General features: G+C 47.8%; 5 protein-coding genes across 7 annotated transcripts; 3 read left to right on the top strand and 2 right to left on the bottom strand.

Moving 5' to 3' along the window:
• The first annotated feature begins 38 nt into the window (after window positions 1-38).
• On the top strand, window positions 39-1,434 carry lamtor4 (late endosomal/lysosomal adaptor, MAPK and MTOR activator 4). The gene is made up of 4 exons (XM_027283999.1): window positions 39-182; window positions 868-951; window positions 1,029-1,146; window positions 1,220-1,434. Exons 1-4 carry the CDS (start codon window positions 180-182, stop codon window positions 1,315-1,317), a joined length of 303 nt encoding a protein of 100 aa, XP_027139800.1. The 5' UTR covers window positions 39-179; the 3' UTR covers window positions 1,318-1,434.
• A 168-nt stretch (window positions 1,435-1,602) lies between these two features.
• On the bottom strand, window positions 1,603-4,159 carry LOC104938440 (ADP-ribosylation factor 4). The gene is made up of 6 exons (XM_027283998.1): window positions 3,945-4,159; window positions 3,511-3,591; window positions 3,027-3,136; window positions 2,603-2,674; window positions 2,351-2,476; window positions 1,603-2,261 (listed from the first exon to the last, which is right to left on the bottom strand). Exons 1-6 carry the CDS (start codon window positions 4,009-4,011, stop codon window positions 2,175-2,177), a joined length of 543 nt encoding a protein of 180 aa, XP_027139799.1. The 5' UTR covers window positions 4,012-4,159; the 3' UTR covers window positions 1,603-2,174.
• On the top strand, window positions 4,140-8,231 carry gcc1 (GRIP and coiled-coil domain containing 1). Of its 3 annotated transcripts, none has more exons than XM_027283997.1 (5): window positions 4,140-4,243; window positions 4,761-4,877; window positions 5,388-5,821; window positions 5,952-6,617; window positions 6,761-8,231. In XM_027283997.1, the coding sequence occupies exons 3-5, from the start codon at window positions 5,447-5,449 to the stop codon at window positions 8,015-8,017; spliced, it is 2,298 nt and encodes a 765-aa protein (XP_027139798.1). In that variant the 5' UTR covers window positions 4,140-4,243; window positions 4,761-4,877; window positions 5,388-5,446; the 3' UTR covers window positions 8,018-8,231. The 3 variants fall into 3 exon arrangements, with proteins under 3 accessions (XP_027139798.1, XP_010753132.2, XP_010753131.2); XM_010754830.3 differs by having other exon boundaries at window positions 4,151-4,288; window positions 4,761-4,821; XM_010754829.3 differs by having other exon boundaries at window positions 4,151-4,288.
• Window positions 8,232-9,102: 871 nt separating this feature from the next.
• On the bottom strand, window positions 9,103-15,790 carry dennd6b (DENN/MADD domain containing 6B). Its single transcript, XM_019271205.2, has 20 exons — window positions 15,611-15,790; window positions 14,357-14,395; window positions 14,216-14,258; window positions 14,018-14,127; window positions 13,797-13,877; window positions 12,444-12,549; window positions 12,285-12,364; window positions 12,133-12,195; window positions 11,991-12,046; window positions 11,712-11,834; window positions 11,406-11,501; window positions 11,233-11,327; window positions 11,086-11,151; window positions 10,938-11,002; window positions 10,031-10,120; window positions 9,896-9,949; window positions 9,700-9,809; window positions 9,520-9,622; window positions 9,363-9,437; window positions 9,103-9,276 (listed from the first exon to the last, which is right to left on the bottom strand). The coding sequence occupies exons 1-20, from the start codon at window positions 15,749-15,751 to the stop codon at window positions 9,154-9,156; spliced, it is 1,719 nt and encodes a 572-aa protein (XP_019126750.1). The 5' UTR covers window positions 15,752-15,790; the 3' UTR covers window positions 9,103-9,153.
• On the top strand, window positions 15,687-20,937 carry lta4h (leukotriene A4 hydrolase). Its single transcript, XM_019271204.2, has 20 exons — window positions 15,687-15,885; window positions 15,983-16,232; window positions 16,828-16,958; window positions 17,034-17,154; window positions 17,362-17,430; window positions 17,668-17,772; window positions 17,855-17,907; window positions 17,993-18,065; window positions 18,556-18,696; window positions 18,849-18,872; window positions 18,979-19,049; window positions 19,150-19,261; window positions 19,346-19,490; window positions 19,567-19,670; window positions 19,759-19,829; window positions 19,913-19,967; window positions 20,053-20,148; window positions 20,230-20,312; window positions 20,396-20,500; window positions 20,682-20,937. The coding sequence occupies exons 1-20, from the start codon at window positions 15,716-15,718 to the stop codon at window positions 20,818-20,820; spliced, it is 2,118 nt and encodes a 705-aa protein (XP_019126749.1). The 5' UTR covers window positions 15,687-15,715; the 3' UTR covers window positions 20,821-20,937.
• The last annotated feature ends 73 nt before the right edge of the window (window positions 20,938-21,010 follow it).

Here is a 21,010-nt window from a genome sequence, read left to right as displayed (position 1 = left end):
CTTCACTAACAGTAACATAATAAACAAGCAGGATTTCCGACGGAACGTGAAGGCATCGACAGTCACGTGAGAAATCACACGGAAAGACGGAAGTGCTGCAACCAGCGAAGAGACCAACAACAACCAGAACCAGAACCAGAACCAGAAGAAGAAGAAGAAGAAGAAGAAGAAGAAGAACCATGGTGAGTTTGAATGTTTGTTTTAATTCAAACTGACACGGACCAGCCTGTTAGCTCAGTCTGTTAGCTCAGCCTGTTAGCCTGTTAGCTCAGTCTGTTAGCTCAGCCTGTTAGCTCTGTCTGTTAGCCTGTTAGCCTGTTAGCTCAGCCTGTTAGCTCAGTCTGTTAGCCTGTTAGCTTGTTAGCTCAGCCTGTTAGCTCAGTCTGTTAGCCTGTTAGCTCAGCCTGTTAGCTCATTAGCTCAGCCTGTTAGCTCGTTAGCTCAGCCTGTTAGCCTCTTAGCTCAGTCTGTTAGCCTCTTAGCTCAGTCTGTTAGCTCAGTCTGTTAGCTCAGCCTGTTAGCTCAGTCTGTTAGCTCAGTCTGTTAGCTCAGCCTGTTAATCTGTTAGCTTAGCCTGTTAGCTCAGTCTGTTAACCTGTTAGCTCAGTCTGTTAGCCTCTTAGCTCAGTCTGTTAGCCTGTTAGCTCAGCCTGTTAGCTCGTTAGCTCAGCCTGTTAGCTCGTTAGCTCAGCCTGTTAGCCTGTTAACTCAGTCTGTTAGCCTCTTAGCTCAGTCTGTTAGCTCAGCCTGTTAGCTCAGTCTGTTAGCCTGTTAGCTCAGCCTGTTAGCTCAGTCTGTTAATCTGTTAGCTCAGTCTGTTAGCCTGTTAGCTCAGTCTGTGCTGTCTGTTGTTGTCGGTTGTTGCAGACCACAGCGGCTCTCACTGCAGGTCTGGAGCGGATCCCGGATCAGCTCGGGTACCTGGTCATCAGCGAGGACGGAGTTCTGGCTGTGAGTGACCAAACAGAACCAGAGTCCATTTAAAGTTCTGTTTATTGTGTTTACAAACTCTCCCTGCCCACCATCAGTCTGCAGGTGAGCTGGAGAATGACGAGCACACGGCAGGTGTGATGATGCAGATGGTCCGAACAGCAAGTCGATTCAGGTTACCTGGATCAGCTGAGCCGCCCTTCAAACGCATGTCAGGTAACACAGACACACTTGTACCAGGTAATATGCAGAATGTTTTGGACTCACCTGGACTCTCGTCTCTCCACAGTGGTCCTTGAGGACTTTGTGTACACGGTGACGGTGTCTGGTCAGAAAGTGTTTGTGGTAAAACGTCAGAACAACCAGCAGGAGCCAATCAGTGTTTAGAGCCAGGTTCACAGGAAGTGAGGCGGCGATGAGGTCAGAGGTCGACGCTGGAGTTTAAATAAAGTTTTGTATGTTTGAATTTTATTTATCCTGAAATTAAAACCATTTAAAAACTCACCCCATGCTTTTATTTTGAAAATCCAGCCTGACTAAATTTAAACGATGTGAGTAATGAGTAAAAGTACTCGGATACTTTAAAAAATGTTTTGACTGACATGAAGCTTTTTAATGATGTCATGACAGACTGTGACATCATGACTGACATCAGGACAGACTAAACAAACATTTGCTGGACGAGCTAACAAACGTTTATTAATTTTCTGATGACCAAATGAAAAAACGACTTCCTGTCAAGCGTTTAAAAAACACTTAAAGAACGTTGAGAAAACATAAAGCAGCTGAGAAGAAAAACAAATCCTTTATTGCATCATCGTCTCTTCTTCACATTTTTGAGGAATGACGAGGCGTCCCGTTCAGCGCTGTGGAATGAGTCATCAAGTGACCAGGTAACCCCGCCCCCTGCCCACAGGTACTCAGTCGCCTGTCTTCAGCCCCGCCCCCTGCCCACAGGTACTCAGTCGCCTGTCTTAAGCCCCGCCCCTCCTCTTCATAACATCCTGTCACATGATCGGAGTTAAAACATGCAGATTAAAAGAAACAAAGATCTAACACACACAAGAGGATGATGGGAAATCAAAGTGAGCTCAGAGTCCATGACATCACTTCCTCCTACAGACAGACAGGTTTATAATTTAAAAAAAACAAAAACAGTCTTTCAAACACTCTTCTTCCTCTTCTTCACTTTGTACACGGTGATTCAGTCGATGACATCAGTCACCTGCTTCCTGTCAGGTGGTCTAGCGTTTCGACAGCTCGCTGGACAGCCAATCAAGACCCTCGTACAGACCAGTACCCTGAGTGGCACAGGTAGCCTGAACATGCCACTGAGGAGAGAGACAGGTGTCTGATTAGAGCTGTTTGAATGTGAACAGAAACCAAACAGGAAGTTCCCTGTCAAAATAAAAGCACTCACAGTTCTGCTGCGCAGGTTGTGCAGGCCCAGTTTGTCGGTGAGTTCACTGACCCCCATCGCGTTGGGAAGATCCTGTTTGTTAGCAAACACCAGGATGACTGCCTCCTTCAGCTCGTCCTCGTGGATCTGAACACACAGTCATGTGACTGATGACATCGCACAGCTACATGGTCATGTGACTGATGACATCGCACAGCTACATGGTCATGTGACTGATGACATCATGGATCTGGGCTTCCTGTTGTTACTCACCATCTTGGCGAGCTCCTCTGCCGACTCAGCGACTCTCTCTCTGTCATTGCTGTCCACCACAAAGATCAGACCCTGAAGTACACAGAGGTCAGAGGTCACAGCAAGTACACAGAGGTCACATGTCCTGGCCCTGTACCTGTACGTCCTGGTCCTGGCCCTGTACCTGTACGTCCTGGCCCTGGCCCTGTACCTGTACGTCCTGGTCCTGGCCCTGTACCTGTACGTCCTGGCCCTGGCCCTGTACGTCCTGGTCATGTACCTGTACGTCCTGGTCATGTACCTGTACGTCCTGGTCCTGGTCATGTACCTGTACGTCCTGGTCCTGGTCATGTATCTGTACGTCCTGGCCCTGGTCATGTACCTGTACGTCCTGGTCTTTTCCCTTTGTGTCCTGGCCCTGTACCTGTAGGTTCTAGTTCTGTACCTGTGTGTTCTGGAAGTAGTGTCTCCACAGAGGTCGGATCTTGTCCTGACCACCAACGTCCCAAACTGTGAAGCAGATGTTCTTGTACTCGACTGTCTCCACGTTAAAACCTGAAACACACAAACAGTCAGAGCCAGCCAACCCAAAGGTTCTGTTCAAGGCCCGGTTTGGTAACTACGACGAACAAAGGGCCAACCAGCGGTCAGACAACAGGACAACAGATAACCAGGCAACAGACAGACAGACAGTTGGATAACAAACAGGCAACAGTCAGACTGACACCAAACAAACTTTCAGTTTAATGGTTGGAAAATATGAGTGACCCTGAACGCCTCATTAGTGTTCATAATAATTAATGTTCTGACAGTAAACTTTGTGTTTTTATATTGTAAACCAACACATGGGGAATAATAATAATGATATTTATTTAAATAAACAAGTGACACACACACACACACACACACACACACACACACTCTCGTACCGATGGTCGGGATGGTCGTAACGATCTCTCCGAGCTTCAGCTTGTACAGGATCGTAGTTTTTCCAGCTGCGTCCAAACCGACTGAAACCAGAACAAACTGGGTTTTACGGACAGATCACAGACTGTGAACACACCACAGATTTACGACATTTTACAGAGCACGTGAAGTACCCTCCGGTTTACCGTTAAACAGCCGTTAAACTGAAGCTACGTCCGTTAGCCTCGAGCGGCTAACCCTGTTAGCTTTACTGACTGATATTTCGACCCAAACACCAGAACTTAAAACTGTCGGCACCGAGCAGAAAGCTGCCGGGACGCGAGGCTGAGCACCGAGCGGAACGCCTGCCCGGTGAGCACCGAGCAGAACGCCTGCCCGGTGAGCACCGGCAGTTTCCGCCGGTTAGCTCCGAGCTAGTTAGCCTAGCCTAGCTCACCCATCAGGATCCGCATCTGCTTCTTCCCGAACAGCCGAGAGAACAGAGACGAGATCGTCAGCCCCATCTTCGGTCACAGCGTCCGGGCGGCGGCGGGGAGTCAAGGCCTGGCGGAGGAGAGCCGTTAGTCGTTAGTCCGGGAGTAGTGCTGCTCGGAGCCGCAGGAGCCGCAGGAGACGCGGGGAGCGGGCGGAGAACGGGCGGAGGTGAAGTGGGCGCAGCTCGGTGCCACGTCCAGGCCAACGCGGAATAAATGACGTCACTGCTTTGAAGAAACTTTATTAACAATCGGAGCCATGGTGCGTTCAGAGCTCAGGAAAGATGGGACATTCAGACATCCGACTGTATGTTGATGTTTCACATCTTTATTGTTTATTATTTTATTATTGTGTACGGTGACATGTCACTCTGATACTCACAATGAAGTCAAGAACAACAACTTGTTAGGATTAGTTTAACTATTTTAGTTCGTTTCATCTGTAGACTTTCATCAGACTCATGTTTGACTTCATGTTATGTTGTGGTTAATCTCATGCTCTGTGTCCTTTCTCTTCTATTTATTCGACCATTCGATCATTTAAGACTTAGTTTAGTCAGTAATTAGTTATTTCACATAAATGTGATTTTAAAACATCAAAACAACTCGTGTGCAGTTTGGCAGTTGTTATTTCCTGACAGCCGTGAACGCAGCATCATATTCCCGCCTCCTCCAGTTCCGGTTCAGTCCAACATGGCGCCTGTCAGCAGCTGTTAGATGGACTCCGAGTTAATTTATTTAATTTAGTTAATTTATTTACTTTCTGTCTTTAATCAAAGTGACGCGAGAGGTTCTGTGTTGGTCCGGCCCGGCCCAGCTCTGCGCTCCGAACGGTACCACGTAAGAACCGGGAAACTTTCCGTTACGGCGGTGTCTGGCCATTAACGTCAGCGGAGGTCGGTGTGTGTGTGTGTGTGTGTGTGAGTGTGTTTTAGTGTGTCTGTCTGTGTTTTAGTGTGTGTGTGTGTGTGTGTGTGTGAGTGTGTGTGTCTGTGTCTCTGTGTGTGTGTTTTAGTGTGAGTGTGTCTGTGTCTCTGTGTGTGTGTGTGTGTGTTTAAGTGTGTGTGTTAGTGTGTGTCTGTGTTTTAGTGAGTGTGTGTGTGTCTGTGTGTGTGTTAGTGTGTGTCTGTGTGTGTGTCTGTGTGTGTGTTAGTGTGTGTGTTAGTGTCTGTGTGTGTGTGTGTTAGTGTCTGTGTGTGTTAGTGTCTGTGTTAGTGTGTGTGTTAGTGTCTGTGTGTGTGTGCGTGTATGTGTTTACAGACAGACAGGAAGGATCCTTTCAAAATAAAAACAGTGCTCAGTAAACAGGAAATGAAGATAAACATCCCTTCAAAATAAAACCATGTTAGCTCTGTGAGTTCTGTATGAAATAAACAACTGATGTTGGTTCTGTTCTGGTTCTGCAGAATGGATCCAGTCTGACAGGTCCTGACAGAGCCTCAGTCTGGTCGGACCCGATAAGACGATGGAGAAGTTCGGAATGAGTTTCGGGGGCGGGCCCAGCAGGAAGGATTTACTGGACACCATTGAGTCCCAGAAGAAGCAACTGGTCCAGTACCAGACCCGCTTCAAGGATGTGGTCCGGGCCTATAAGAGTCTCCTGAAGGAGAAGGAGGCTCTGGAGGCCAGTCTCAAGGTTCTGTCAGTGACCCAGGAGGTGGATCTGAACCAGCAGGTCCTGGCCGCCCCCAGTACCTCAGACCTCCCTGAGGATGGCTGCTCGCTGCACAGCGAGGACAGCGTGGACACGGCGGCGTCTGTGGACACGCCCAGTGAGACGGCCAGAGGGGAGCAGAGCGAGGACGACCCGGCAGAACCAGTAGTGAGGTCTGGCTCCACGGTACGTTTGGTTGTCAATCAACGTGATTAATGATGATTATCTGTAATGATCACATTGTTCTGTTTAGCGTCATCTTCACAGCGTGATCATTCATCACATGATGGTTTAACGTGTTGGGCTCTTCCCGCAGCCCTTCAGGCCCGACTCCGATGCCGGCGGCTCAGAGAGCGGCAGTGTGGGCGGCGAGCAGCAGCAGCAAGCCATGCCCCCGTCGAGCTTGGAGGCGGACCGCCGATTTACCCAGCTGAAGAGCCAACTGAGCACGCTGACCAGCGCCCTGGCCACCGTGACGCAGGAGAAGTCTCGTATGGAGGCGAGTTTCCAAGCCGACAAACGTCAGCTGAAGCAGGAGGTGGAGGAGCTGCAGGAACGCCTGGCCGCCATGACATCACAGCAAGAGGCAGAGCTACACACCCTACAGCAGCAGCTGGCCGAGAGTCGCGCTCGCATCATCACGCAGCAGCACGAGCGTGAGCAGGAGCAGGGCGACCACGTCCAGCAGCTCCGAGAGCTGCAGAGGATCCTGCAGCAGGAGCGAGACCTGCGGCAGGACGCAGAACTCCACCTACAGGACGCCAACGCCACGCTCCTGGTCACATCACAGGCTGTGGACCGGGGAGCGGAATCTGAGGCTCACTTGAACAAGGTGAGAGAGGAGAGAGACGAACTGCGGAGAAGGTTGCAGGCCGCCGAGGAGGACCAGAAGAAACCCGATCCAAGAGTGGATGAGCTGGAGCGAGAGCTGTCGGAGCTGAAAAACCACTTCCAGCAGCAGATCCACATTGAGACCAGGAAGGTAAATCTGAGACCAGAACTAACTAATACCAGTCCTAAACCAGGTCTATTGGAGTGAACTCAAGTCTAAATCTGAGTTACCAGAACATCTTCAGTGTCTTCTGGTTCTGTCTCATGGTTCTGGTTCTGTCTGTGTGTTTTCAGGTGTGTGACACAGAGGAGCGGGCCCGTGAGCGTGCTCAGGCTGCAGAGGTCCGGGTTGCCGGTCTGGAGCAGAGAGTCTCGGAGCTGTCGGACCTGCTGGGTTCTTGTGAAAAGACAAGGCAGCGGGACCAGCAGACGGCCCAGCGCCTCAGAGATCGGATCCTGCAGCTCGACACCGAGAACAAAACGCTCGCCATCGCTGCCTCCAGCAGGATCGGCTCTGACCTCGGCGTGGACGAATCTCAGCTGGACGTCAGCGTGTTAAAGGAGAAGATGGAGAAGGTGAAGAAGCTGCTGCTGCTGGCGGCCCAGAGGAATCCGGACCAGAACATCCAGAACCTGGCGGAGGCGGAGCTGGGAGGAGACAAACGCTCGGTTGTGGTGTACCAGCAGGAGCTGCGGCAGCTGAAGGACGAGTTTGAACGCTACAAGCAGCGAGCGCAGGTGGTGCTGAAGAACAAGAACGCCAAAGATGGCTGCCAGGCCAAGGAGCTGGAGGAGGTCCGGGACCAGCTGTCGGAGCTGAAGGAGAAGTACATAAACCTGCGGATCCAGAGCGACGAGACAGAGGCCCAACACCGCCGCGAGCTCGAGGAGCGGCAGCAGCAGACGGCGGTGCTGCAGCAGACACACAGACAGGAAGTGGAGCGGCTGGAGGCGCTGCACCGTGACAACCTGCTGCGCCTGGAGGCGGAGCTGCACAAACAGAGGGAGCGGACCATGGCGCTGCTGGATGAGAAGGACCAGGAGCTGGAGAGGCTGCGAGCCGTCACACTGAGCTGCAGCACCGACGCCGAAAAGATGGCCGCAGACGAGCACGAGTCCGCAGACGGCGAGAGTGATGTCATCAGCCAGGCCCTGAGGCGGGCGACGCCCAACGAGCCCACACTGCTGCTGTACGCCGAGCAGCTGGCCAGGAAGGAGGTGGAGGTGGGCACGCTGCGGCGGCAGAAACACCGGTTGGAGGACGACGTCCACCAGCTGCAGGCGAAGCTCATCGCTAATGGAGAGCGACACGACGAAGAGGCGTCAGAGCTGCGAGGACAACTCGACAAACTGATCCGAGACCAGAGCCGAGAGGGCGCCAACATGGAGTACCTGAAGAACGTCATCTTCAAGTTTCTGACGTTGCAGGACACCAGCGGAAGGCAGCAGACGCTCACTGCCATCCTGACCATCCTGCACTTCAGCCCGCAGGAGAAACACACCGTCATGAGGCTGCAGGGGGCGCCGTGGTGGAGCGGCAACAAGAGATAAAACCAAACCTGAAGAAGTGTGAAGTGTTTACGTCGTCCGGGAGCTCGTGTTGTCTCTGATCTGTAAACGACCAAACTGAGCTGTACATAAATATAATATCCGACACTGTGAGGAGATATTTTAAAATGATTTGGTTCGTGGTTCTTCTTATCACTGATGTATATTTTTGATTCCTGGTTGAAATTAAAATATTTTTCCTGCTTCATTTACGTTATTACAGTGTTCAACATTTCTATTTCATTTATAAAGCGTCAAAACGTCTCATCACACCCGACACTTCGACATCACACTGTGCACTAACACTTTTAACACCAATGAGACGTGATTCTTTTATTCTTCTTAACATTTCAGACTGTTAGATTGTGATTATGTCGCTTTGTTTTTTCCAACCCTGAAATCATAAATAATAATATATAATGTTATAAAATAATATTTAAACAAATAATGTTATAATAATATTTAAATAAATGATGCTATGAATAATGTTATAACAACAATAATATTACAAACGTTATAATAATAATATTTAAATAAATGTTATAAATACTGTTATAATAATGTTACAATAACGTACAGATACAAAGTATATAGACACAAAGTGAAGGAGTCAGCTAATATTTACAAAAACAAACATTATGTTACATTCACAGAGTCACTGAAGATTTATCAACAGCAAACGTGGAAATAAAAACTTTAATTAATTATTATAATTATAATGTTACAACTAAAAACCAGTGTGTGTGTTCAGTGTGTGTTCAGTATGTGTGTGTGTTCAGTATGTGTGTGTGTATGTGTTCAGTGTGTGTGTTCAGTGTGTGTGTGTGTGTTCAGTGTGTGTGTTCAGTGTGTGTGTGTGTGTGTTCAGTGTGTGTGTTCAGTGTGTGTGTTCAGTGTGTGTGTTCAGTGTGTGTGTTCAGTGTGTGTGTTTCAGTGTGTGTGTTCAGTGTGTGTGTGTTCAGTGTGTGTGTTCAGTGTGTGTATGTGTTCAGTGTGTGTGTGTTCAGTGTGTGTTCAGTGTGTGTGTATGTGTTCAGTGTGTGTGTGTTCAGTGTGTGTTCAGTATGTGTGTTGTGTGTGTGTGTTCAGTGTGTGTGTTCAGTGTGTGTGTGTTCAGTGTGTGTTCAGTGTGTGTGTGTTCAGTGTGTGTTCAGGACATTGTGCAGGTCTTCTGGCAGTGTTCGGATCATAGAGTTTATAAAATCGTCTAGTTTGTCCAACACGCCGTCTTTCACCTGTAGCTGCTGCCGTCGAGCTTTATTCTGAAAAACAAAAACACTTCCTGTCCTGGGCTGTGACATCACGTGATCATGTGATCATGTTTACCTGGCTGAGCGCACTCACTCACCAGTTTCTCCCTGAGCTTCAGTATCAGGTCCACAATCTCCACCTCAGACTTGTCTTTGGTCCAGCCTTGCAGGTCCTAAACAGAACCAGAACATCACTCACCGCTGTGTCCTGACAGCTGATTGGTTTAAAGACTGTGATGTCATAAGGTAACTCACAGCATCACAGATGACCTCCAGGTGAAGACTCTCCAGCTTCTGCGTCATCTCTTTGTGCCGGTGTCGATACCATCTGTCAAAGTTTGGAGACCTGAAGAACTTCCTGTCAGGAAACAGGTGTTTTACTCAGAACTTTATTCTGAAACTCAGTCTGCAGCTATCAACACCTGAGTGACTCACCTGTACAGTCCCATCCAATCACCTTTGAGCACTGATGTGAGCTGAGGCCCGGTGTGATCCAGAGTGGACATGAACTCATCCTGACTGAAGGGTCGGATCTGTGGAGGGGTCTGAACACACAACCAACCAGGTGATCAGTGACATCACTGCTGACATCACAGAGGGTCATCACAGGTAATCCAGACAATCTGTTTACCTTCCATGGAGTCACAGACCTCTGCAGAGGCATCAGGCTCGCCATGTACCGCTCCTGACAGACGAGACACAGGGTTTACCTTCAGGAAGTGACATCACATGACTGACGTACAGGAAGTGACACGCATTTCCTCACCAGCGGGATGATGAAGCTCTGAGTGAGTTCCAACAGGTGTCGCCTCAAGATGGCGCTCTGGACCTCCGACGGCCGCTTCCTCTGAATCCCCTGAAGAAGAAATTCAAAGACAATAACTTTATCGATCACACACGGTTTAAATAACTTTATCGATCACAGACGGTTTAAATAACTTTATCGATCACACACGGTTTAAATAACTTTATCGATCACACACGGTTTAAATAACTTTATCGATCACAGACGGTTTAAATAACTTTATCGATCACAGACGGTTTAAATAACTTTATCGATCACAGACGGTTTAAATAACTTTATCGATCACAGACGGTTTAAATAACTTTATCGATCACAGACGGTTTAAATAACTTTATCGATCACAGACGGTTTAAATAACTTTATCGATCACAGACGGTTTAAATAACTTTATCGATCACAGACGGTTTAAATAACTTTATCGATCACACACGGTTTAAATAACTTTATCGATCACAGACGGTTTAAATAACTTTATCGATCACACACGGTTTAAATAACTTTATCGATCACAGACGGTTTAAATAACTTTATCGATCACAGACGGTTTAAATAACTTTATCGATCACAGACTGTTTAAATAACTTTATCGATCACAGACTGTTTAAATAACTTTATCGATCGCAGACGGTTTAAATAACTTTATCGATCACGGACGGTTTAAATAACTTTATCGATCACAGACTGTTTAAATAACTTTATCGATCACAGACTGTTTAAATAACTTTATCGATCACAGACTGTTTAAATAACTTTATCGATCACAGACTGTTTAAATAACTTTATCGATCACAGACTGTTTAAATAACTTTATCGATCACAGACTGTTTAAATAACTTTATCGATCACAGGTTTGCTGGCGTGGACTCACCTTCAGCAGTCGTTTGATCAGGATCTTATCTTTGTGTAGAAACGTCTTGTACGCTGTGTAGATCCCTGCAGACAGGAAGTACAGATCTGTCACAATAAAACAGGGTTTCCTTCAAAATAAAACAGATGAATTAAGTCTGTCATGTGACCTGGTTTAGTGTCAAGAGTCTTCAGTTTGGACAGTTTCTTCACTTTCACTTGTTTCGGTAAGTCACCTAAAAGATACAGGTGAGTCTTCATCATCACTTCATTTCTTTTGACACGATCATAATTTTCACAACAGTAACAATCGTTACCCGCCATCTTGAGTTCTCCGAGTCGGACCACATGAGGCCAGTTCTGAAAAGTCTTGATGAAGAATGGATTGGTAACGCCCAGAACTACGTTAGGTCTGCAGAGTTCAGACAGACAGGTGAGTTCAGACAGGTTTAGAGAGGTTCAGGTGTGCTCAGGTGTGCATGGTACTCACGGGGCCTGCGTCCTGGTCGTGTACTCTCTGAACTCGCTGTCATGGATCGTGAAGTATGGACGAAAGTCGCAGCAGAACTTTAGAGGACTGATGGAGCTGAGAGAGAACACTCTGTTACCATGGCAACAACACATACTCTGCTCTCTCATTGGCTGTCAGCTGTCGGGTTCAGACTTCCTGATATCAGTGCTCCTCCTTCCTCATTACTTCATGCAGGTTGTGAAAGATGGAGAGCTGCGTTTGGTCGAGGGCCAACATGTCACAAATTGAGTCTGTGATCAATGCTGCAATCAGCTGTTCGGTTACCTGACGAGAGCCAGCACGGTCTCCGAGGAGATGGTGGGAGACGGCGCCATGACGACCAGCGGTTCCCCTAACAACACAAGCTCCCAGAGGATCTGCAGGTGGATCAGGACCGACTGGAAACACCTGAGTGGAGGTCAAAAGTCACATCAAACCAGGAAAGAGAAGAAAAGAAACAAAGAGATGAAACTCGATGATTATTAACTGTTCTGATTCATTTAAATCCAAAAGTATCTGATTTATCTGATTATTGATTATTGGTTCTGATGGTTGTTGACAGACTTGAACAGGTCCAGTTCGTGGATACTGGGCAGCACCGTTGGAGCCTTCAGGAGGTCCTGAGGAGATCAAATAAAACTTTATTGTTCGTTCATGCTTTTATTTTGTTCATAGAATGATTAGAGAGTCACTTCCTGTTCCAGACCTCTCGAGCCATCTGTCTGACTGGACTTCCTCCTGGTTTGTCAGATTTGGAGGGAATCCGCACCTGATAATCAAAAACTTTCATTACAACGACTGAAGGTGTTTCTTGTGAGACCATGCCCCCTGTCCACATAGACCACGCCCCTTGATCACCTGTAAGACCACGCCCATCACTGGCAGGTTGAGGGTCAGTCCAGGTACAGGTGAAGGCCATTGGTCGATCTCGTTACAGACTGCGGACAAGACAAATCATCAGGTGACATCATCAAAGTGATGACTGTTCTTGTTATGATGTAAGCATGACATCATCACCTGCTTCCAGACATGGCTCGAGTTTCTCAAAGAACTCCGGAGCGACGATCTGCAGCAACGAGTGGAACAGGTGAGTGTACGGCAACCTGGAGACCACGACCAGAGACTGCAACCACATGATCACATGACCATCAGCATCATAGACAGGCCACAGATGCTTACCGTGTAAACAGCTGTGTACAGGCGTAAATAGGTGTTCAGGTGTAAATAGGTATGTACAGGTATGTACAGGTGTGTTCAGGGGGTCCGCAGGTTCACCGCACAACTTTGTCTGCTCTTTGGCTGACATACAACAGTAAGCGTATTCTGGGTGACTGTCCGAAAGAGGCATAACCCCAAACTGAAGCCCACGGTACACCACCAACCGCTCCACGTTTCAAACAGATTCTCCCCGCTCAGCGACACACCCGCTGAGAGGCCAACTCTGGTCATTGGCAGCTCCATAGTCCGAAACGTGAAGTTAGCGACACCGGGGGCCATAGTTAAATGCATCCCGGGGGCCAGAGCGGGCGACATCGAGACTTTTTTGAAACTGCTGGCTAAAGATAAACGTAAATACAGTAAGATTGTTATTCACGTCGGCGGTAATGACACCCGGTTACGCCAATCGGAGGTCACTAAAATTAATGTTTCCTCGGTGTGTGAATACGCCAAAACGATGTCGGACTCCGTAGTTTTCTCTGGTCCCCAATGTGACCAGTGATGACATGTTTAGCCGCATGTCGTCATTTCACCGCTGGCTGTCGAGGTGGTGTCCAGCAAACGATGTGGGCTTCATAGATAATTACACACCTTTCTGGGGAAAACCTGGTCTGATTAGGAGAGACGGCATCCATCCCACTTTGGATGGAGCAGCTCTCATATTCTTATTTTCGCTGTTTTCTGTCCCGGTGTATGCCGTTCTGAACATCAACACTGTCCACACACATTACCAAAAGCCGGCTCCCGTCTTCTTCAGAGGACGCATAGTCTGTATCACAAACACGTTGGGTCACACTAAAAAGAATCAGTGTGAAACGTGAGCTTTAAGATTAATTAAACGAGGAAATTCCTCAATCATTTTTTGTAATCGAGTTACTCAAGGTACTCAAGGAATCGTTGCAGCCCTAGTGTGGACAGGTATACACAGGTATGTTCAGGTGTGTACAGTTGTCTTCAGAGTGTGTTCAGGTGTGTACAGGTATATACAGGTGTGTACAGGCATAAATAGGTGTGTTCAGGTATACACAGGTATGTTCAGGTGTGTACACTTGTGTTCAGGCATGTACAGGTGTGTACAGTTGTGTTCAGGTGTGTACAGGTGTAAATAGGCATGTACAGGTGTGTGCAGGTGTGTTCAGGGGTGTCTCTGACCTTCTGGAAGTACCCTCTCTTTACAGAGACGTCCTTCACTTGTCTGAAATAGACGTAACCAAAGAAATGGGACACTTCAGTCTGCGGAGACAAATGATGACATCGTCAAGAGTTTTAAAGTGTCGGTAGTTTTAAAGTGAATTATGAGACCTCTGATCAAACAACACACGTGTGACACTTCTGATGACACGTCTGGTCATTAACCTCTGACGTGTCCTCACCTGCAGGGTGACGGGGGCATCTCTGTTGTAAATATCGTCTCTGAACCTCGAAGTTCGCCGACCGACCGACTGACGCAGCCTGAAGCTAAACTGAGTGTCCCCAAGGCATCCTGGGAAATGAAGGGACACATGATCTATGACCTCACAGTGACCTCACAGCGACCTCGCTCTGACCTCACTGTGTTTCTGAGACTTTACCTGAGTACGAGTCCGGAAAGGACAGGTAGCAGATGCTGGTTTTCTGACAACAAATCATAAAGAAACAGGATCGATAAATCAATAATCAATAATCCATAGTCCATAATCATTGATCACAGAGAAGAATAAGAAGATCGTCACCTCTTTCTCTGTGAGCTTCACGTCCTGAGGAAACACCAACTGAAACACAAACAAACACCAAGAACCAGATGAACCAGAGTCAACAATTCCACATTCAGTATTATTATTATCATAATTATTATTATTATCATTATTATTATTATTATTATCATCATTATTATTATCATTATTATTATTATCATCATTATTATTATTATCATTACTATTATTAGTAGTAGTAGTATTGTTATTGTTATTATTATTAGTAATATGTTCCATCATGTTTGTGTGCTCACTCCTTCGGTCCAACAATCATCTGAAAACAAACTCTGAACACATGAGACTGACCAGAACCAAAGTCCATCTAACATTCTGCAAAAAAACGTCAACCATAAGTTTAAACTCCTTGATGTTCTAAAGGTTCTGAAGGTTCTGATGATCTAAAGGTTCTGAAGGTTCTGATGGTCTAAAGGTTCTGAAGGTTCTGATGGTCTAAAGGTTCTGAAGGTTCTGATGGTCTAAAGGTTCTAAAGGTTCTGAAGATTCTGATGATCTGATGTTCTAAAGGTTCTAAAGGTTCTGATGATCTGATGTTCTAAAGGTTCTGATGATCTGATGTTCTAAAGGTTCTAAAGGTTCTGATGATCTGATGTTCTAAAGATTCTGATGATCTGATGTTCTAAAGGTTCTAAAGGTTCTGATGATCTAAAGGTTCTTAAGGTTCTGATGGTCTAAAGGTTCTGAAGATTCTGATGATCTGATGTTCTAAAGGTTCTGATGATCTGATGTTCTAAAGGTTCTGAAGATTCTGATGATCTGATGTTCTAAAGGTTCTGATGATCTGATGATCTAAAGGTTCTGAAGGTTCTAAAGGTTCTGAAGATTCTGATGATCTGATGTTCTAAAGGTTCTGAAGGTTCTGATGATCTGATGTTCTAAAGGTTCTGAAGGTTCTGATGATCTGATGAGCAGACAGACTTTTGGGTTAAAGTTCTGATTAATGGATGATGTTTGGCGGAAGTGATGAAGCCGAACCGAGCCGAACCGAACCGAACCCTCCGTCGTTGTTTTGAAAATCTTCCGGAAATGACGGTGACTCTATAAAAGGTCATTTTTTTTGAGCGGAGTGTGGTGCACCTGTCACCGTCTCCATGGAGACCCTTCCGGACCGGGTCCGGTCAGTTCGGCAAACATCGGAACAGTTCGGCAAACATCGGAACAGTTCGGCTCGCTGCTGAGATGGATGATAAACGATGCTAATGATGCTAAGCTAACCTCGATGGCCTGTCCGAGCTCCAGGTCGAACGTGACGACGCACACGCACTCCATCCAGGCCGAGAGGCGGCTCCACGCGCCAAGGCTGTCCGCGCCGTCCGCCTCATGCCGGGGAGAACCGGAGCCGTCAAACGGGTTCATCACGACCGGATCAGAGCTCCTCCAAAGACCGTCCTCCGGTCCCCCATAACGGCCCGCCGCCTCTGGAGCCCCCTGCCGGAGAGAGCGGCTCCTGCAGCGGGTCAGCAGAAGAACCGGGACCAGAACTTTGCTGAGTGTGTGTAATGCTGAACCGTGACGTCACAGAATCCAACTCATCTTTACTCAACGTTTCAAAATAAAAGCCTGTTGTTGCTGTTTTATTTTGAAAAGGCCGCAGGCGGATGTGTGCGGAGCTCGTTCCGGTACTTCCCCCGGTGTCTGTGCGCCGGTCCGCTCAGACTCAGCTGTCAGCGGACGGATCAGCACCACCATGGCGTCAGACCCCTGCTCCTTCTCCTCCTTCACCAGGTGTGTCACCAGGCACCTGAACCTGCACCTGCACGTGGACTTCGACAGGCACGTGATCCGGGCCAAGGTGGAGCTCACCGTGGAGGCTCTGGAGGACCGGTTCACCGCGCTGGTAACGTTAACGGAGCCCGGTGCTCTGCGTTAGCCTCCCGGCTAACGGCTCATTCATTTACTGTTATGAAGTGTTCAGGGTCCGTGAAGGGGTCACACGGTCCGTGAAGGGGTCACACGGTCCGTGAAGGGGTCACAGGGATCCGTGAAGGGGTCACACGGTCCGTGAAGGGGTCACAGGGGTCCGTGAAGGGGTCACAGGGGTCCGTGAAGGGGTCAGCTAAGCTAACATCATTAATGAGCTCACCTGACAGGTAATCATTTATCCTGAACTTTGACTTGCAGGCTGATCAGGCGTGTGCAGAGCTCAGATAAACTTTAAACAGAACCGCTGAGTCCAGTGTACGAGTTCTGCTGGTCATCAATACATGTAATACAAGTACATACATGTATGTACTTGTATTACATGTAATATGTGTGTAGATACCTACAACTACACACACACGAACTCTGCATGTGTGTGTGTTGTGTTATCATGGACTTTGGTTGGAGCGTTGATGTGTCAGTGCAGGTGTTTGAGGTCAGAGTGACAGGTGAGTGCAGGTGTGTCTCGCCGTGTCTCGCCCGTGGCGTGCTGACTCTGCTTTTATCTGCAGACTTTGGACACCAGAGACCTGAAGATCGTCTCTGTGAGCGCCAATGGACAGGCGGCCCGCTTTACCATGGGCCCTAAACACAGCTTCAAGGGGACGCCGCTGGACATCAAGCTGCCCTTTGACCTCAGCAGGTGACCTCACTTCCTCTTTTCTCGTGTGACACCTTTTCAAAATAAAATGCATTAATATGTTTGTGGACCAATCAGAGGGCAGCATGTGATCGTGGAGGTGACCTATGAGACGTCTCCGTCAGCCTCGGCGCTGCAGTGGCTCACACCTGAACAGACCGCTGGGAAGAAGCAACCCTACCTGTTCAGCCAGTGTCAGGTGAGTCCAGACTGTCCCAGACTGTCCCAGACTGTCTCAGCCTCAGTCTTAGTCTTTGGTAATCAGTCTTGTGTCAGCTTCTGCAATAACGGCTGACAGGAAGTTTCCTCTGAAGACACCAGACCACTTCCTGTCAGACCACTTCCTGTCAGACCACTTCCTGTCAGACGTGTCCTGCATAATTTAACCTCATGTTTCGTCTCACAGGCTCATCACTGCAGGAGTATGATCCCCTGTCAGGACAGCCCGTCTGTCAAACACACCTACTATGCACAGGTAACACACACACACACACACACATACATATACACACACACACACACACACATATACACACACACACATACAGGGGTTACACACACACACACACACACACACACACACACACACATACATACAGGGATAACACACACACATATACAATGGTAACACACACACACACATATACAATGGTAACACACACACACACACACAGGTGTGTTCTCTCAGTGGTCCCTGTGTTTTGTCTCTCAGGTGTCTGTCCCTAAGGACCTGGTGGCTGTGATGAGTGCGATGAGAGACGGACAGGAAGTGGACCCTCAGGACAACAGTCGGGCCGTGTTCCGGTTCAGACAGCCGGTCGGTCTATTGTCATGACAACAATGAGTGAGTTTACATCAGGTGTGTTCAGATCACGTTGACCTTTGACCTTTGTCCTCAGGTGCCCATGCCTTCTTACCTGATAGCCATCGTGGTCGGAGCTCTGGAGAGCAGGTACTGTCTGTCTCACCTGTCCACTGATGTCATCAAGTCACCTGCTGCAAATAAACAGTGTTTCTGTGCTCTGATTGGTCGACAGGGAGATTGGGCCGAGGACCAGAGTGTGGTCGGAGGAAGAGTTTGTGGATAAAGCGGCATCAGAGTTCTCTGAGGTTAGTCACACCGGTCTGTACTGCGTCTGTGCTGTCTGTGCTGTGTCTGTCCTATGTGTGTCTGTGCTGTGTCTGTCCTATGTGTGTCTGTACTGTGTCTGTACTGCGTCTGTGCTGTCTGTCCTATGTGTGTCTGTGCTGTGTCTGTCCTATGTGTGTCTGTACTGTGTCTGTCCTATGTGTGTCTGTACTGTGTCTGTGCTGTCTGTCCTATGTGTGTCTGTACTGTGTCTGTCCTATGTGTGTCTGTACTGTGTCTGTCCTATGTGTGTCTGTGCTGTCTGTGTCTGTACTGTGTCTGTGCTGTCTGTGCTATGTGTGTCTGTACTGTGTCTGTCCTATGTGTGTCTGTCCTATGTGTGTCTGTACTGTGTCTGTACTGTCTGTGCTATGTGTGTCTGTACTGTGTCTGTGCTATGTGTGTCTGTACTGTGTCTGTACTGCACCTGTGCTATCTGTGTCTTTACTGCGTCTGTACTGCGTCTGTCAGACAGAGAACATGTTGAAGACGGCTGAGGATCTGGCTGGTCCGTATGTTTGGGGTCAGTACGACATCTTGGTTCTTCCTCCGTCCTTCCCGTATGGAGGCATGGAGAACCCCTGTCTGACCTTCGCTACCCCAACACTGCTGGTACATACGTGTTCACTTACACACACACATACACACACACTTACACACATACTTGTTCACACTCTCTCACTCACACACACACACACACACACACATTGACCTGCAGCATCATGTCACTGTTGATCAGATGTTTCCTGTTTGTGTCTTTACAGGCAGGAGACAAATCTCTGTCCAACGTGAGTAAAGACTTTTATTACATGTTCACACATGTTCACACATGTTCACACGTGTTCACACGTGTTCACACGTGTTCACATGTTGACATGTTGTTCTTCCTGTCAGGTGATTGCTCATGAGATTTCTCACAGCTGGACCGGTAATCTGGTGACCAATCAGACGTGGGAACACTTCTGGTGAACAAACAAACTTAACTCCTGTCATCGAGTTTGATTCTTAAATTTGATTATTGAATTAATTTGTTTAACAGTTTAAAGATCTTGTGATTGTCTTCAGGTTGAACGAAGGCCACACGGTCTACCTGGAGAGGATGATTGGCAGGTGTCTGGAGAGTGAACAGTTCAGACAGTTTAAGGCCATGGGCGGCTGGAAGGACCTGCAGGACTCGGTTAGAACCTGATCCTGTTAAACCCGATCCTGACTTTGGTGTGAGCAGCTTGTTTGTTTCTTACCTGTCTGTGTCATCACTCAGGTGAACACCTTTGGAGCCGACAACCCTCTGACTAACCTGGTCCCCAACCTGCAGGATGTCGACCCAGACGACGCCTTCTCCTCTGTGCCTTATGAGAAAGGCTTTGCTCTGCTGTACCATCTGGAGGAACTGATGGGAGGGCCAGGTAACACCTGGACACACCTGATCACATCACAAACTGTCTGACAGAAACCCTTCATTCACCTGTTTATCTTCTTCAGAGGTGTTCATGGGTTTTGTTAAGTCCTACATCCAGCGGTTCGCCTACAGCAGCGTCACTACAGATGAATGGAAGAACTACCTGTTCACCTACTTCAAGGACAAGGTAAGAAACACCTGGACGGACGCTCAGGTGGGTCAAAGTCGTTCAGGTACTTTAATGAGTGTGGGGTAACTCTAAGTCTGTCTCTCAGGTGGACATCCTGAACAAGGTGGACTGGAATGCGTGGATGTTCACTCCTGGGATGCCTCCAGTCAAACCTCAGTGAGTGGATCTTGTCAGACCTCCATCGTGTCCACCGGTCCTCATGTGAACCACTCTGTGCTGACACTGTCTCTTTGTTTCAGGTACGACACCACTCTGGCTGATGCCTGCATCACTCTGGCTCAAAAGTGGGTCAAGGTAAGATATGGACCTCACATGGATCTGTTTTCACTGTCACCTTTAGTGTTCACAGTCTAACCTGCATTTTTCTGCTCCACTTCAGGCCAAAGATCAGGACCTGAGCAGCTTCAAAGAGTCTGATGTGAAGACGCTGTCGTCCCACCAGATCATCGAGTTCCTGTCCCTCCTGCTTCAAGAGGTATATCACTTCAGCTCACCACAGTCCACTTCAGTCACAGTCCACTTCACTTAAAGTCCACTTCCCTTGTTGGTCCTTCAGGATCCTCTTCCTTTGACCCATGTGAAGAAGATGCAGGAGGTTTATGATCTCAATGCCTCCATGAACTCAGAGATCCGCTTCAGGTAAGAGTCCCTCATCAAATCCTTCATTTTAAGCTCCTCCTCCTCCTTGGAAACCTCCTGATGATTGGCTGTTCTTCGTCCAGGTGGCTGAGGCTGTGTGTCCGGTCCAGGTGGGAGGAGTTGGTTCCTTTGGCGCTGAAGATGGCGACGGAGCAGGGCAGGATGAAGTTCACCAGGCCGCTCTTCAGGTATTTCTGCTTCCACTTCACTCAGTCCTTCATGAATCGATGTGGCCTGTTAGGGGACGAGGCTTGGAGGTCTGAAGATCTGGGTTTAGTATCCAGATCAGTGTTTACCTGCACACAGGCCACTCAAATGTGATTGGTCACTCCTTAAATTCAGTTTCTGCTCTTTGTTTTCTGTCTTTAGAGAAGTCTTCAACTTTGAGAAGCATTGTGACGAAGCCGTGTCCGTGTTTCTGGCTCACAGAACAGCGATGCACCCGGTCACCGCTGGATTGGTCAGCAAAGACCTGAAGGTGGACACCAGCAAGTCCACCAGTCTGTAAATGCCTGAAAAAAGTCTGTAAGCCTGGAAGCAGTATTAATCCACACAGTATGAGCTAATCAGATTTGTTCTTCCTGTTTTCAGTTTCTTTCTCAATAAAATTGATTCTTTGGTTAAATGTTTGTTTCTGTCTATAAAATGTTTGAGCTCAGGGCAGAAGAAGAAACAAATATTGATTTCATAAATAAATA

This window comes from Larimichthys crocea, chromosome XI, assembly GCF_000972845.2.
Source record: "Larimichthys crocea isolate SSNF chromosome XI, L_crocea_2.0, whole genome shotgun sequence".
In the NCBI taxonomy this organism is placed as follows: Eukaryota; Metazoa; Chordata; class Actinopteri; family Sciaenidae; genus Larimichthys; species Larimichthys crocea.
The sequence above is the reverse complement of the archived record's forward strand: the minus strand, read 5'-3'. Positions and strand labels throughout refer to the sequence as shown.

Coding starts and splice junctions, on each gene's coding strand:
- lamtor4 (XM_027283999.1), top strand. Junction 952..1,028: donor GCGAGGACGGAGTTCTGGCT/GTGAGTGACCAA, acceptor GCCCACCATCAG/TCTGCAGGTGAGCTGGAGAA. Junction 1,147..1,219: donor GCCCTTCAAACGCATGTCAG/GTAACACAGACA, acceptor GTCTCTCCACAG/TGGTCCTTGAGGACTTTGTG.
- LOC104938440 (XM_027283998.1), bottom strand. CDS start 4,011: ATGGGGCTGACGATCTCGTCTCTGTTCTCTCGGCTGTTCGGGAAGAAG. Junction 3,137..3,510: donor TACGACCATCCCGACCATCG/GTACGAGAGTGT, acceptor TGTGTGTTTCAG/GTTTTAACGTGGAGACAGTC. Junction 2,477..2,602: donor CAGAGGAGCTCGCCAAGATG/GTGAGTAACAAC, acceptor CTGTGTGTTCAG/ATCCACGAGGACGAGCTGAA.
- gcc1 (XM_027283997.1), top strand. CDS start 5,447: ATGGAGAAGTTCGGAATGAGTTTCGGGGGCGGGCCCAGCAGGAAGGAT. Junction 5,822..5,951: donor TAGTGAGGTCTGGCTCCACG/GTACGTTTGGTT, acceptor CTCTTCCCGCAG/CCCTTCAGGCCCGACTCCGA. Junction 6,618..6,760: donor TCCACATTGAGACCAGGAAG/GTAAATCTGAGA, acceptor GTGTGTTTTCAG/GTGTGTGACACAGAGGAGCG.
- lta4h (XM_019271204.2), top strand. CDS start 15,716: ATGCCGGGGAGAACCGGAGCCGTCAAACGGGTTCATCACGACCGGATC. Junction 19,491..19,566: donor GGAACTGATGGGAGGGCCAG/GTAACACCTGGA, acceptor TATCTTCTTCAG/AGGTGTTCATGGGTTTTGTT. Junction 20,149..20,229: donor TGTCCCTCCTGCTTCAAGAG/GTATATCACTTC, acceptor TTGGTCCTTCAG/GATCCTCTTCCTTTGACCCA.
- dennd6b (XM_019271205.2), bottom strand. CDS start 15,751: ATGAACCCGTTTGACGGCTCCGGTTCTCCCCGGCATGAGGCGGACGGC. Junction 12,196..12,284: donor TGATGGGCGTGGTCTTACAG/GTGATCAAGGGG, acceptor TTTGATTATCAG/GTGCGGATTCCCTCCAAATC. Junction 9,623..9,699: donor GATTGGATGGGACTGTACAG/GTGAGTCACTCA, acceptor GTTTCCTGACAG/GAAGTTCTTCAGGTCTCCAA.